Genomic DNA, 16,466 nt, shown 5'->3' with positions numbered 1-16,466 from the left:
TATTTGTAGCTCTGAACAACAAATCCCCATAAATGTCCCTGCTGCACAAAAAAGCCAAAATACTGAAAAAGTAAAAAACTATCATTTAATTCATGTTGTATTACATGTTTCCATATTATGGCAGTGAATGTTTCAGCAAGAATAAGAGTCACTCCTCAAACAAGAGTTTTTACATTAAAAAAAACAATACCAAAAACTAATCAGGGTTCAAGTAATGCCCAAAAGAAATACATTTTGAAACATACACACGCGCAGGAAGATAGATCAGATTTCTGACCGTACTGTCATCCTCCTGCTACTTCCTGGTCTATGAGTTGAGGACCACGGTGTAAGTTTGGTCAGCCTGAGTCCTCCCGCTCTCTCCTTCAGTCTCTTTTTGGTTGCCGTGACTGGACTGACAAACATGTTGTAGTTACAGCTGAGACAGTAAACACAAACACAGACAAAACACAGCCTCGAGTTATAGGAGGGCTTCAAGGTGCTTCAACCAAAACACAAAAAAGACAAGTGTTACCAAATCTCTAATACTTGGTATCAAAAATAGCTTCTGAGTTGGTCACTAATCAGTCAGGACACTACAACTGGGGGTGGGTTTATGCACACGCAGAGGATACTTTGTCTTGTTAATGACAATCTATGGCTTCAGTTTATCTAAACACACACGCACGTCATATCCATAATGGTGTAATATGTTTAGAAGATAGCCAGGTATAGTCTATATTAATGGCAATACTGTAAACAACTGCATGTGTGCACCAGAGCTGGGAGGCTCCTTGTTGATGCTCCTATTGCTATGGTTACCAAGAATGGTTTCAGTTTTATTTTGGCCGATCAATCAGACTAAGTGCTTTCAACCCACCAGCCGCCTCCGCACTGACATTACAGTAAATCTCAGCAGGCGCATACACACTCACACACACACTCTCACAGAAACCGTGGAGCCAGCCAAGTGCTTTGACATTATCTCGCTGCGTGTACAATGCCTGCATCAGTCAAGTTCATTAAGACAAATTCGTTATCGGCCGACAGTACTTGGATTGAGTGAGTTAATGAGATAGAAAAGGCATAGAGACTTGTGTGGGACATAACTTCTCCATAGATTAGTCACAAGATTCATTCACCATTACGCTGTGAACACACAGGGGTTAAGGATTAGTAAGGGCCATCCTGATACCAGTAATGCATTTCTTTAACATACATGGAGTAACACTCACACGTGAGAAAGCACTGAACAGGTGACTGAGATGATGCAGGTATCATCACAGCGGCGCACACACTAACAAACACAAAACCTGGTATTATGGGTTCCTATTGCCTCTTACAGTATGTCTGTGGTTTATGAACAAAAAGCACCTCTGGAGTACAGGACAGCCTGGGAACCGAGTATAGGTGATTAACTACAGACAGGCAACAATACACACCGGCACACAGGCACAATACAGGAGGCTTTGGCACACCCATGCTAGTCTTACTACTTTCCAACACAGAAGAAGAGCAGGTTACAGAACAGGACAGACCCATAGCTGCCTTAGATTGAGGAAGGGGAGGGGAGGGGGGGGGGGGGGGGTCACAGAAACAATGATCAGCCATCACATTCAATCAGCATCGAGCCATCTATTTTTGGAGTCCCAGCCTCTCATCCAATCAGCAGCTCCAGGCTGTCCTCATAGGTGGGCTCTTGTGGGGGGCTGGGGGACAGGAAGGCCGTGGTAACAGGGGTCCCTGTTGCCGTGGCGACATTGAGGAGGGTGTTAGTGCGGATGCTGGTGGTCGCCGGGTTTCGGAGTGCCGCTGCAGCCGTGATGCTGGTGAGGTTGATGCCCAGCGTGAGCCGCGTCTGCTCCAAGGCTTTCTCCGGCACGGCGAAGGCCTCCAGCTTCTTCTCCCCGTTGGCCATGTAGGAGTTCTGGCAACCTCGACAGATACAATCTAAGCATGCCTGAGAAAGGTGATAAAAAAAAGTGTTTGGTCTATTTCCATCCCCACCAGTGTCTGATAGGCTGCCAAATGACTGATCGAAAGCCACGTAACTTTGAGGAGGTAGTCAGGTTTAAAGAAGAACAGCAGTTGTGCGTATGATAAATGAGCAAAAGACACATTTTCTCAAAATGTGTTTTTCAGTCGAGCAATAATCCTATATTTGTAAAACAAACGGTGACATTATAAAGACTGGTTTTCAGGTGACATTTTCTACTTATATAAAACAAATATTATAGTTTTATAAAATTAAAGCTTACACAAATCTACACCCAATAAGGTAATGATGCCATTAGTGTTAAAAATAGGCCCAGATGACTCTTACCTTGCGGTTTGAGTAGCATGGACAACGTTGCCCCCTGCAGGTCAGCACAGATGGATTCTGGGTAGCCCTGCCACACTTACAGCCCTTCTTCTCCACTGGCTTCTTATAGGGAGGCCTAACAGGCGCAGGGGGCACATGACAGCCAGACATCAACCTCTGCTCTTTGTTTCCGTCCTTGGTTTTGGAGCCTCCACCGCTGCGGGCCTTCGGATGGGGCTTTTTAGGGCCAGCTTCGACATGCTTCCTGGCAGCTTTATTGTTATTTGGCGCAGGGCGACTGGGTTTAGGGGGCGCACCATTGGAAAGGGACGAGTATGAGTGTGCTTGTACAGTTAGGGAGGGTGTAGGCGGTTGCAAGTACAGTGTCTGAGAGGGGACTGGAGTGTGTGAATGTGAGGAGGGGCCCTGTAGGATGGAGGCAATGGGAAGGGGTTTCACCTTTTCCCTGTCACTCTCTGAACGAGAGCGCTTACGTTTAAGGCGGACTGGCGGGGGCTTGGAGGTCAGAGGGGGAACAAAAGAGGATGCGTGTATGTGAGCGCCATGACTCGCCATTGTGTTAGTCCTGTCTGTTTGAATCTGTGTGTAATTGTGAGCGGCGTCCAGCTGTATGTACATTTGAGCGTGTGCTCTGTCCGTTGTGATGCGTGTGTGAGTGTGCATATGTTCTGGCTGTGTATGAGGAGAATCTCGACCGGGCTGGAGGGGATCCAAAGTCTGTAACACCTCCTCCACACTGAGGAGCAACACCTCCCCCTCCTCCAGCTCCCTGCTGCTAGATTCCCCGTCCCTGAGTGAGCACACAGTGCCTGGAGTAGGGGCTAAAGGTCCAGTGGTCAAATTCAGTTCCAGACCACCACAACCAGTATTGGACACAGATAGGCCTGCCTGTGGCTGCTCCTCTACCAGCTCGCATACTTCCAGCTCAGGAGAAGAGGGACCCAGGTCCTCCAGCACTTCTCCATTGCATTCTTGTGGTCCATTTGAATGGGGAGGGTCAGAGGAGGAGCTCTGGGGCACAGCTGAGAGCTCTGCAGGAGCAGGTGGTGCCTCTGTGGGGGTGAGGGACTCAGGGGCCGATGGATTCACATCTTCCTGGGCTAGGCTCGGGTCATCTGTCTCCATCTCCTCCTCATGTGACATAAGCACCTCCTCCAGCAAGGCCATAACCTCTGGAGAGCCTCCCAGATGGGTGCTGATCGATTGCAGCAACGGCGAGTGAGTTACATAGAGGCAGAGCTTCCTGTAGCATTGTACCAGCAAAGAGAGCTGATTGTTCTCATGGAAGCTGGAATAGTCTTTACAGCGGCTGCACGGCGTCCTTAACTGCATCTTCTGGCCTTTACAGCCCAAACAGACAAAATGCTGACACTCTGCATGTGTTGGGGAAATGGGATCCTGGAGCAATTGACCTAAAACAAAAACAGGACGAGATGTTAGTCCATGTGTTTATCCACTTTGCACGAATGTGAAGCAACTATGGCACATTTAAGAAGCTGGACTACAGTTATCAACATTCACCATCATTTAAAATGCTTTGTTATTGCCGCAGGGTGGTGAATTTATATATACCTCTATAGAAACGTTTTACCAATTGGAATGATTATCGGACAATTATTTTTCTAACACATTGGTATTTAAAACATTAGAATTGTCATTTCACATTTTTTCCAGAACTTACGGTTCTTGTTCAAATAGCTTGTTGACCAACAATCCAAATTAGATGTTAAATTATTTTTCAGTACTAGTGCATTTCAAGCCAATAAAGGAAACTAATAAATGTCATACACACGGCATCTATTGCACGTCTGTCCGTCCTGAGAGAGGGATCCCTCCTCTGTTGCTCTCCCTGAGGTTTCTCACATGCTCCCTTTAAACTGTGGGTTTTCTCTGGAAGTGTTTCCTTGTACGATGTGAGGGTCTAAGGACAGAGGGTCTAAGGACAGAGGGTCTAAGGACAGAGGGTGTCATACTGATATTCTGCACAAACGGTGCTGTTGTATTTACTGTATAGTGTCCTTACTGTAAGGTAATTATTATATGTACAGCACTTTGACTCGACCAAAAATCGTTTTGAAAATGTGCTATATAAATAAAATTTGATACCAAGATCCTAATGTGGGATTGTATGTTTCTAAACCTTACATGTTTGTGTTTCTTGCATGTTCTTCTCTGAATGTATCTGTCCCAGTGTATTGATATGAACAAAGTAGGCTCCAATCTACATAATCATCATGTTCACATCATGTATTGTTTTTCACTTAGATCACCAAACATGTAGTTTAGTTAAATACTGCATGAAAGCAGAAGTAATCATGACAGAAACACCATTACATAATCGGCTGAGGTCAGAACTAGTATATCATTCTGTCCCTATCGCTCATCTCTAAATGCAAGCTGTGCCAGTGTTGGTTTTCCTCTAGCTAAGCCGAGTAAATAAAGCATGAATAGGAAACACATGGTTCTGCAGAAGAGCAGACACAACAACAGAGGAGTCATCTATCATGACAACAGGACAGATGACTGCTGCTCAGGCTCGGTTGCTAAGGAAACCACGATTGTGAGCACCACAAATCGTGTCAACTGTTGCGAGCACACGCACGCCCATGTCACACAGTCAATATGAAAAGTAAGGTTATGAAACACTGATTTAATTCAGGATCAAAAACAAATGTTGCATCACGAACAATTGGATCATCTTGCAGTGAGGTGACACAAAACAACATCATTTAAAGTGATATGCATTGCTATTATACCCTGATATTTACAGGATGCTTACCACAGACAAGGCATGCTAGGGACTGTCGGAAGAAGGGGAGAAGCGTGTACATATCCGCGAAGGTGTGAGGCTGCCGCGGGTCACACTGCAGCACGGCCCGGCTGGCGGACACGTACAGAGCGGTAGCATTAACGGGGTTCATAGCGGTACTCCGCAGCCTCGGTGATGCACGGCCTGGGCAAAAAAAAATCCAGCCAGACGGAACTAAAGATAGGCAAGTCTCAGGGTGGATGGAGGAAATATAAACTGGTCTGGAGGAGCAACAATGAGCCACTCCAGTGTGTCAATGCAGGCACATGAATTAATAATAGACACAACAACAGACAACGAACATGCTGAAGCGGTTATCACTGAACGCGCAAGTTAGCTTGGCGGGCGGCTGGCTAAAGTTAGCATCACCGGTAATAGTAGTTACTATACACCAATGAGACCTTCCTAATCACTATTTCAGTTCCTGATTATTAGGACCAATAAGACCCTAGCTTATAATTACTCACATTATCTCCGAAGCTGCCTTACAGCTAACACTGAATCAAAAGATCAGACGATCCATGATCAAAATGTTAGCATTATGTAGCTCGAGTTAGCTTACGACTTCAGCCAAACGTTTTACAAGAGAGGTGGTAGATGATAGCCATAGAGCCCATTTAATATCCAACGCTGTCTTCCAGTTGATAGATAAATGAACGGAGAGCTGCTCCTAATATCTCACATTTGTTTGGTTAGCAATGAGCTAACATATCCCAGGCGCGCACTTGATGTAAACAAAGCTAACCAGCTTGCGTTAGCATGGCTAGCCAAAATAGCTAGCGAAAATGTAACCGTATCAATAACCCCCCCTAGGGCCGCCTTATGCCTCCGGCGTAGGAGGGAAATGCAAGGTATAAATTGGAATCTTACAATTCTGATACGTTTTACTATAATACTTGGCAAGCAGCGATCGAAACATAGCTAACTATCCGTTTTACAAATGCATCAATCATTCGATTTGCCACTTTTCCTCTCATCAGCCCCTCTCCACAGACATGATAATCACGCGAGATTTCTACTAGTTGCCCTGGTTACCGTAGTGTACGGAGCGGAGGTACACAGCCTCTCTGCTGCTTCATTCACCTTCTTCACTGTCTGTCATCAACAACTTCACATTTGGCATTAGCAATTCATTCATTAATTCAAGAAGAGGGCGAGAATTATAAAAAGTAAGAATTATAAAAAGAAAACATAAATAAAATAAGATGGACCTTTTGTGATCCTCGTAGGGAAATTCAGATGTTGTTTTAACAGAATAAACATCGATACACATGAAAATATACACAGGGATAATAAGAGTAAATAAAATAAATAATCATAATTATAAACATGTAGTAACAGTATGAAGAAATTATATAACACGAGTTCAACTTTGATCAGGTGAATGTACATACAGATACGTCCACGGTACAACACTTGCCAGTTTTAGAAGAAAGGCCGAAAATAATCCTACTTCATGGATACAAATAATGTATTTTTGTGCAAAAATGTACTCTCTCTGGGTAGTTACACAAGCAAGTGCCTTACATGTTAAACATATTGCTACTTTTTAATTAAATACAACCTTAACAAAGAATAATTATCCAGTTTTTATACACTGTCAAAAACTATAACTTATATGTGTAATTAATTAATTGTTTCAATAATAATATTCTATCCCACTCATGTATTTGAATTGGTTGGACACACTAGTAACCCCCTTAAACATAATACAGTCCAGCTCAACAATAAGCATGCAGTCAAATGGTTTTAACCGTATTTTAAAACAAAAAAACAAAAAAACTGAATGATGGACATGTAAGATAAGGGGATTTACCTTAGGTCATGCAGCCGGGTCCCAATAAGTATTATCATAATATTCCAATGCATACTTTACAAGGGAAGGTTATTCATATGGCACAATTAAAAAACAAGTCAAAGTGATTCACCACGAGAATATAAATAACAATCAGCCTATGTGAATTAAATTGGGATAAAACACAAAAAGAAGAGTTATAGTGCTTTGTAAGGGGATATAGGGACAATGTTGGTGTTTGCTTAATGCCAAGGATGGATAGCAGTGAGAGGGGCCCCGAAATGACCAAAACTCTACCGAACAAGCAAAATTCTGCAAAAATAAATATCATAAACTACTTTCAGATGACTGGCTACAGGCATGGTTACCGGCCACGATACATCACAGGAACAAACCGGATCCTCTCCAAGTCCCGCCCCTCAACCTTAGGAACACCTTTCTTCTATCTTATTGGCTGCGAAGGCTCGCCCCCTATTCCCTATTGGCCCAAAAGTCTGCCTTTCATAAATTGCCCGAACTGTCACCCGAGAGCGCAGACGCAAAGATGGCGGCTCTCAGTGTGGCTCGAAGAAGCTGCGGTCTGTTAAACGGGTTGAGGACATCTTTTAGGAGTTTGACTCCCGTGAAACATGGCGCAGTCGCTGCCGCAATGCCCCAAACGAGCCTGTACCGGGACTGCCGGTGGTATTCTGTCAGCCACCTGTCCGTTAAAGAGAGGATTGACAAGAAACGGTCGGCGGCGCTGCTCGGGGGAGGTCAACAGAGAATAGACGCACAACACAAAAAGGTAAAATAAGCTAACATAGATTTGATATCCTATACATGTTAGCCTGCCTTTAAGGAAACATGTGTGCTGCTTTTATGACTTAAAGCGCTGAAACTGGTTGTTGAAGTGGTTGAGTTGCCTGGCCCGAAGGCTCAAAGTCAATGGTTGCTTCTGGGCTAAACCAACTTTCTAACGTTGCTATGGTTAACAGTTACTCAGTGGTTCTTCAGTAACTTTCCAATTATCCTAGTTAACAACATCTTGAACTAAGTAGTTTACTTTCCCCCTTGCAAGTTCTGCAGCAGTTTAATGTGGACAAATCCTAAATATTCCCACAGTTGTTAATGCATTAGATGCCGGTGCCATAACATTCCAGTGTCCAATGTTATCAAGAACAATTAGATATAAAATACAGTATATTGAGACATATTTCCATATAATGTCTTCAAACACCTATTCCTACTAGAACCAACTTGTTCTATTTACATAACTAATCTATAGCACATCATTTATTTTGTGAATATTAGTTTTCCTTTTTTACTTCCTAATTTAGACAATATTGATATCTATTGAATCATTGGATTATATAGCTGCTTTGTTATTATTGATACGTTTGCATAAGTTAATATGTATTTAGTTATATAGATATATATCTAGTTCTATTTTTAAATGATTCTTATTTTCAATTTAAATGTTGAATTTAAAATTGAGTGATATAGGAGTTACAAGACAAGTGCATACAAGTAGTGTCACATATAGACAGAAGACAATAAGGAGCATTTACAAGTAAAGACAAATAACAAAATACATGGAGACAAAATGTGTGTTTGACGGATTAGACAAGAAGAGAGTAATAAATGACACAATTATAATTAAAATGATATGAGTAACAATATAATAGTCATGTATCCTGGGGGGGGGGGGGGCATGTAAATAGTAGCATGACCTTAAAGAAGTAGAAAGGGTTGGTGGCTGATTATGAATGACATGTATCAATGAATGGGTGGTGTCATGGTGTGTATTGTCGAAGCAGGCTACTGTAGTGCATTCTGGGTAAATGTGGTGTTTGGCGTTCTGTGTTGCAGGGTAAGCTAACAGCCAGGGAGCGAGTGGAGCTTCTGCTGGACCCCGAGTCCTTCGTGGAATCGGACATGTTCGTGGAGCATCGCTGCTCTGACTTCGGCATGGAGCAGGATAGGAACAAGGTACACAAATCATCAGCGTCGTGTTTTATCCACTGGAGATGAGACGATACCTCCTCTGTGGTTTAATATACCTATTTGTCTTTATCTCTGTCATAGTTCGCGGGTGACAGCGTGGTGACGGGCCATGGCAGGATCAACGGCAGGCTGGTTTATGTATTCAGTCAGGTACAATGTTTAACTGTACTGCAATTATCCTACAGTGTTGCAAACATATGTAAGCTTTGTTTCACCTGTTTTCATATTCTTTCTGTTTCTCTCAGGACTTCACGGTGTTTGGTGGCAGTCTGTCTGGAGCCCATGCACAGAAGATTTGTAAGGTAAACACAAATTCAGTGTGTGAACCAAACACTCAATAAATAGAAATCGGGGACAGTTTCATCCCACAGGCCATAAGAATGTTAAACACCTGAACTTTTGCAACTCACATATATATCAATATTCCAATTACTGTATATAGACTATTCTGCACAGTTTCTATTATATTATATTTGACTTATTTACTTGTACTGTTGTATTGTGTTGCACTGTTGGAGGCCTCTTCAACATGTCTATACCCTCAGCAAACATTCACTTCATCAAAGGAATTGCTTTATGTCTGTGGGTTTATCTGGGTTTTCTCTGTTTGCTCTCAGACCTTTTTATAAATCTTTTTTTGTTTTGCTGAACAACGTTTAAATGTTCTGTGCTCAGATAATGGACCAGGCCATGATGGTTGGAGCGCCGGTCATCGGGTTGAACGACTCTGGAGGAGCTCGGATCCAGGAAGGAGTGGAGTCTCTGGCTGGATATGCAGATATTTTCCTGGTATGGTCATTTTGTTAAAGAGCCTTTGCATCAGACTGCTCATTGGCTTAAATCGTGATATCACAAATCATACTTATAATACGATAATATTTTATTGATCAGATCAAGTCTGACATTTAACTTGCATCACAGCAGCTCCATGTGTAACATCAACATAGACGGATATCAAGACACAGTACATGAATGACAAACATTTAACATAACAGTGACTGGAGCACAAAGGATGCTTCAGTCTGACTTGATTGATCTCCCATTAGATGGTAGCGGTTCATATTCTCTGTTCAGAACATGCTTTGGGTCCCAGAGGATGTTGTTGGACAGCCTCACGAGGTTATTATGGTATGCTGAGTCATGAAGTCTCTGACAGGGTGGACCAACAATCTTTGAGCACATTTTTAACAAGTGGAGCAGTTTTGATTTTAAAGCGGTTGACAAACACTTGTACCAGGTAGTACTGTGGTACTGCTTCAAGATCTCTGTATAATGCTGAATGTAATACTTGGTTGAATTTACAAATCAGTATTACATCTGTTAGCTATGTTTCTTTTTATTTAGTCTTAGTCCGGGGTCAAATGTCCTTGTTCCTGTTTTAGTAGTTTTCTTAAATCCACACAGCTGGAGGTGAAGGGTTTTTGGGCACTACGAATGAAAAATTGAAACAACATTTTTAACTTTTCCAGAGGAATGTGATGGCTTCAGGAGTCGTGCCTCAGATCTCTCTCATCATGGGGCCCTGTGCCGGAGGAGCCGTCTACTCCCCCGCCCTCACAGACTTCACCTTCATGGTTAAGGTAGGCAGCTAAAACACATATCCATTTATATACAAAAATATAACAATCCATCATTAAACTATTAACTATTAAAGTGTCAGCATTCTTCAAAACATTTTAATTGTTTTATTTAAATCTTTATTGTCACATTATACATGGCAATAACATGCTGGTTACAACAACATTACAATCATGTATCAAGAGGCCAGCAAGGCAATACAAAATAAAAGGCTAGGGATATGTCTTCATGTTATTCTAGTCTTGAAGATACATGTAGCTATTAGCTATTGTTCCGGTCAAATGTCTTTGTTTTGAGTCTTGAAGAGTCAATTGTTCCCACTTTCTGTTGAGTTTCTTGCAATCTCAATTCACAAGTCAGTTTTTCCATCAAAAAGATGTTTTCCACAATTGTTACCCGTTGGTTGTTCGTTGGTGCTGCTTCCTTACCCCAATGCCTAGTGATAGCTTTCTTGCTGGATATAAGCAGGATTTTGATCAAATATCTGTCACTTGCAATCATTTCCTCAGTGAATTTACATACATAGAGTAGCATTCTTCTAATTTGAGTTAATTGTGGACACAAAAGTCACAGTTTAAGGCGATAAGATAAGATGGTACTTTATTGATCCCAATTTGGGAAATGTTTTGTGTTGCAGCAGCATAAAAAAGGCATTTTACAATAAAACAAAACTAGAAATAAACAAGAAAGAAAAGAAAATAGATAATTCAATAATGTTGAATTTGACAAGATATTATATATACAAATATGATATTAATATTAAATACAATAAATGATGCAGTATAAAAGATTTTCTCCTCACTCTCCCCATTGTGTGTGTGTATATAGGACACATCATACCTGTTCATCACTGGACCTGATGTCGTGAAATCTGTCACCAATGAAGACGTGACCCAAGAGGAGCTCGGCGGAGCCAAAACTCACACCACCGTCTCCGGTTAGCTTCTGATGTCTCTGTGTCACACATCATTAAGTCAACTTTATTGTCAATCTTTCAGTTTGTGTGTACAGACTAGAGCTGCACGATTTTGAAAAAAAAAATCTAATTGCGATTTTTCTGACAGATATTGCGATTCGATTTGGGATATTTGTTTTTAAGCGACCCGACGGAAGGTTATTGTAAAATGCGGCCATATCTCCGGCTAGGAAGGTCGCGTCAATGTGCTCCCGTTTCTAGCACCCCCGCAGCCCGAGCTACGAGTGAAAGAACTAAACTTACATGAAACTTCCGTTGGGTTGCTTTAAAGTCAAGCTTCAGTTTAAGATTCACCCTTTAATAGAAACATGTGATGGAGCATTACTAGCCTGACCCAGATGCTTTGTTTCACCAAAGCATCTAGGAAAGCTCCATTTGGAAAAGTATTTCAAAAATACTTGGCAGGTGATTGGATCAATCTGTCTATCACCTTCTATCATGGGCCACTTCTGATTGGTTAACAATGGCTGGGTCATGTGGAGCACAGCACTGATTGGTGTGACTGACGCACAAGAGAGACTTTTTATTTTGTTTTTTAAAGAAAATCGCAGGCTTTGCGATTTGATAATCGCATCATTTAAAATCGCGATTTCGATTTAAAATCGATTAATCGTTCAGCCCTAGTACAGACGGAGAGATCGAAATACCGTTTCCCACAATCCCGAATATAAAAACAAATGTATATAAAAATATGTGTGCAAATGTGTTTGGGCTGGTTCCCCACACACACACAGTCAAAGACACATTTTTACATCTGCACACATTAAGACCTAAATAACAACACAACAATCAATCTATACAAAATAACAGTCACTTCAATATTATGAGAATGTACATTAGTGCAAGATTGTCCATAGCACCGTAAAAAGTGATTATTTCAACCTAGTTCGAAATAATGTGTTCAAAGTCTGAACAAAAATGTCATGATGTTTTTAGGAGTGGCTCACCGGGCTTTTGAGGATGACGTTGAAGCGTTGCTCAACATGCGAGAGTTCTTCAACTTCCTGCCGCTCAGCAATCAGGACCCCGCCCCCATCAGGGAGTGCCACGACAGCAGGTAGCCAATCAGCTGACCTTCACTTACAAGAAGAAAAAAGGAAATGATCATTAATAGGAAATATATGTATTTTTTGTCCATTTCAGCAATCGTCTTGTACATTCGTTGGACACCATCGTCCCGTTTGAGACGACTAAAGCCTACGACATGTTGGACATCATTCATGCAGTACGTGCACACTCTGAAATATGAAACCACATCTCACTCAAATTCCTCCGGTAGTAAAAGCTTCCTTTCTTCTTGCATCTCTTCAGATCGTGGATGAGAGCGACTTCTTTGAGATCATGCCCAACTACGCCAAAAACATCGTGGTGGGATTCGCCCGCATGAACGGACGCACTGTAGGCATTGTGGGGAACCAGCCCAAAGTAGCTTCTGGTAAGTAAAATAATTGAAGGACCAACAATTAGAGGGTTAATAGGATGAGGGGGGGGGAATATTCTTGCTATTCAGTCCTAATGTCCGTCTCCTTCATCAGGCTGTCTGGACATCAACTCCTCAGTGAAGGGAGCGCGCTTTGTACGCTTCTGTGACGCTTTCAATATTCCCATCATCACCTTTGTGGATGTGCCGGGCTTCCTGCCAGGTACTCTTTGAAAATGTACAATGCATGGAGTAATCCAGTAATTGGCCATACATACAGTTTACATCTTAATCTGGTTAGGAATGTATCAAGGATTTTGTTGTGAGTCTCTGCTGCTGTGAATTATACAAGAGAACGCTTTCGTCTGCAAGGTGAGTCTTAGTCTGCACAAAAGCAGAAAGAGATTTAGCTGCCAGCTCAGTAGAGAGTAATCTCAAGATCATTGATAAAGTAAAGGGAAACGCACACTACAGTTTGGATAAGGGATAAAGTCAGGGATCTATCCAGGCTATAATGTCAACTATACACACAAGACAAAAACGGGGTTACCTCACATGTGCACAGACATTGTTATTGCATTGAAATAGAGCTACTGTCACACCTTATGCTTATTATGTAATAACTGCTGTGCCGGGGGTCCACAGGAACCGCTCAGGAGTACGGAGGCATCATCCGACACGGAGCCAAGCTGCTGTACGCCTTCGCAGAGGCCACCGTCCCCAAAATCACCATCATCACCAGAAAGGTGCGTGAACAACATGAGAAATGCTCAAAGTTAAAGGTTTGCTAAAGAAGCATTTGTAGCTCTTTGCCTGAGCAGTGCTGATGAATAAAACTAATCCGCTGACCAAAATGTAGAATAAGAGCGACTATTAAACTTAGTTGAAACCTGATTTTTGAATGCTGAGTGAGCCCTACTGACTTTATTGTAACACTTCCTGCCGGTGCTCAACACTAAAGTATATGTTAGGGAAATAATGATCATAGACGCCAAGATGTGACATACAGGACAAACCTTGACGTCTGTTTACCTCCTTTAAGGACACAGGCTGCTTCAGACAATAATGTTATTGTTCCCATTCTGTGACCGGTCAATACTGGGTCACAGATGGTCTGTATTGTGGGTACACTGGGACACTTCCTTCTCTGTTGTCTGAGGACTCCAGGGCATGACATATGCAAGGCCATAAGTGGCGGAAGCTGGTAACTTAGTGTGCCCAAACTATCTAAAGCTATCTTATCAAAACATGTTGATGACTCTCTGTGGAACCAGTTAAATGGGCTGGCAAGAGAGAGGCTCTCCAGAATTGACGTGGCAACTCTACCGTGAAGTCAGAACCTCTGGCTCTTGGACTTGTGATGTGAATCCTCCGGCCGTAACTCCAAATAAACCATCAGTGTTTGACATCAAAGCTACTGCTCCTACCGTGTCTCCTTCCTGAGTCGGTGACTCCCACTGCGTTGCTACACAGAAGTTTCCTCTACAGTATACATTTTACAAGTATTGTAATAACTTTAAGGCATGAATGTTTCAGAATACAACGGCATTGTATACAATACAATGTTTGCAGCTATTGCAAAATCACACCTGGCAAATTAGGAACATATTCTGGTTGTTTTCGTGTGTGTGTGTGCGTGCGCCACACGGATAGAGGCGTGTGGCTCAGTGGAGAGCCTTGGTCTGGGAATCAGATGGTCACAGGTTCAAACCCCACTGCAGTCAGCATGTCGTTGTGTCCCTGAGACACTTCACCCCAAATGGCTCCTGTGGGGATTGCCCACAGTATTGAGTATGTACGTGTGTGTGTGGCTCTCAGGCTTACGGAGGAGCGTATGACGTGATGAGCTCCAAACACTTGAGAGGAGACATGAACTACGCCTGGCCCACAGCTGAGGTGGCGGTCATGGGCGCCAAGGTACGAACAGTCACTGTTTCCGTTCTTTCTATTGGTCCTTTGTTCGATTTGACCGTGTGCATGATGGTCTCTTTCTTTCTTTCTCAGGGTGCTGTTCAGATTATCTTCAGAGGAAAGGAGAACCAGGCGGAGGCAGAGGCTGAATACGTGGAGAAGTTCGCCAACCCTTTCCCAGCTGCTGTCAGAGGTAACTTTTACGGCTTTATAGCGATGCAAAATCTCTCGCCATCATCCCTGATTGTGCTTACACTCCACACACAAATATAAAGCATACACACCTGGTACTGACCTTGAGCTGAAATGGTTTGTTTCAGGTTTTGTGGATGACATAATTGAACCGGCAACAACTCGCAAGAAGATCTGCAGAGATCTGGAGGTGCTGGCCAGCAAGAAGCAGATGAACCCCTGGAAGAAACACGCCAACATTCCTCTGTGATCCAACACAAACTGTTTCCACATTAACTCCCTCTGAAGGCTCGCTGTGGGAGTTTACTGATACTGACTTCACATCCGAATGAACTGCACTAGTTCCCGTGGTTAGGACTTGGGTAGCCTGTAAGCACATGTGTGTTTCATTCACCACTCTACTGAAGCAGCACTTAAAGATACCTGATTCTGTTAGTGCGTGGTTGCATCCCAATAAAATCAGATTATGTTTTGAACTAGGGCAGTATGTCGATATCAGGACATCAGACTAAATATCATTCTAGATTTTGTAATATGGCATTAGTAGTGTCGGTTTCAAGTTTTTGGGGAAAATATTGGCTCTGTCAACAAAATCAGCAGGTGTATCTTTACAACTCTACCCTTGATATGGAAACCCTAACTCATTTCCAGTAGCTGACCAGGATACAAGTGGTTATACACAGTCGAGATACTTGTATGTCAGTAGTGACCACATTGGACACTACTGTTTGTTTGATTTGACCTAAAAGGAGTAGATTATGTGTCACTGATAGAAGCTGAACGGACACGAGCAACTAAACTGTCACATGGTCGTAGAGTGGAAATGCAAACATGCTGCAGTCTGTTCATGACAATAGTGTTGCTTATGTTCTGTATTTAGTTGTTGAAGTTTGTGGTGTGAACCGTAGTGTGTTAGACACTCCCTGTGTTTAGGTCATCCTCCCAACATGGAACTGTGCCTTTCTTCTCTGGCAGCCTTTGCCATTTGTAAAATAAATCATGGACTCAATATCGTGTTTCTGTTTTTGTTCACTTCAACCAATGCAAGGATTTGTATCTGCAGAAATTACAAGAGTGTGTATAATATTGTTTTTTGAGAGTGTAAGAGAAATTCACAAAGGGCAGAAATGTTAAAACAACGAATTAGAAGTAAGAGTTTGGGAAATACACTTAACGGTGGGTTTGATTGATTGATTGAAAAGTTTATTAACAGCTTGTATATTGGGTACAGTACAGTACAGCTCAAAACATACAATTGTTAAGGGGATGCAGACCAGAGAAAGACTTTCGTCTTGTTTACATCAGGGTCCCCCATTTCCAATTCATCATATTAGGTCATTCACTTCAGAAACACTTTGTTATATTCCATGAATGCTCTTAACATCCCGATAGCAATGAATATATGAAATGCTTTGACAATAAATATATACAAAAATGTCATCTGTGGAAGCCGTGGTGCTGTAAAAAGCACGACCAATCATCTGACCCGGACCGGCT

General features: G+C 42.4%; 2 protein-coding genes across 3 annotated transcripts; one reads left to right on the top strand and one right to left on the bottom strand.

Moving 5' to 3' along the window:
- Positions 1-71: 71 nt before the first annotated feature.
- LOC117558766 (E3 ubiquitin-protein ligase MSL2-like) lies at positions 72-6,116 on the bottom strand. 2 transcript variants are annotated; one of them, XM_034235152.1, is made up of 3 exons: positions 5,082-6,116; positions 2,303-3,714; positions 72-1,939 (listed from the first exon to the last, which is right to left on the bottom strand). In XM_034235152.1, exons 1-3 carry the CDS (start codon positions 5,221-5,223, stop codon positions 1,637-1,639), a joined length of 1,857 nt encoding a protein of 618 aa, XP_034091043.1. In that variant the 5' UTR covers positions 5,224-6,116; the 3' UTR covers positions 72-1,636. The 2 variants fall into 2 exon arrangements, with proteins under 2 accessions (XP_034091043.1, XP_034091044.1); XM_034235153.1 differs by lacking the exon at positions 5,082-6,116 and adding an exon at positions 4,091-4,106.
- A 1,290-nt stretch (positions 6,117-7,406) lies between these two features.
- pccb (propionyl-CoA carboxylase subunit beta) lies at positions 7,407-15,978 on the top strand. Its single transcript, XM_034235161.1, has 15 exons — positions 7,407-7,693; positions 8,758-8,877; positions 8,974-9,042; positions 9,138-9,194; positions 9,568-9,681; positions 10,362-10,472; positions 11,299-11,407; positions 12,383-12,503; positions 12,590-12,671; positions 12,758-12,881; positions 12,982-13,089; positions 13,512-13,612; positions 14,685-14,783; positions 14,871-14,970; positions 15,098-15,978. The coding sequence occupies exons 1-15, from the start codon at positions 7,451-7,453 to the stop codon at positions 15,217-15,219; spliced, it is 1,680 nt and encodes a 559-aa protein (XP_034091052.1). The 5' UTR covers positions 7,407-7,450; the 3' UTR covers positions 15,220-15,978.
- The last annotated feature ends 488 nt before the right edge of the window (positions 15,979-16,466 follow it).

This window comes from Gymnodraco acuticeps, unplaced genomic scaffold, assembly GCF_902827175.1.
Source record: "Gymnodraco acuticeps unplaced genomic scaffold, fGymAcu1.1, whole genome shotgun sequence".
In the NCBI taxonomy this organism is placed as follows: Eukaryota; Metazoa; Chordata; class Actinopteri; order Perciformes; family Bathydraconidae; genus Gymnodraco; species Gymnodraco acuticeps.
The sequence above is the reverse complement of the archived record's forward strand: the minus strand, read 5'-3'. Positions and strand labels throughout refer to the sequence as shown.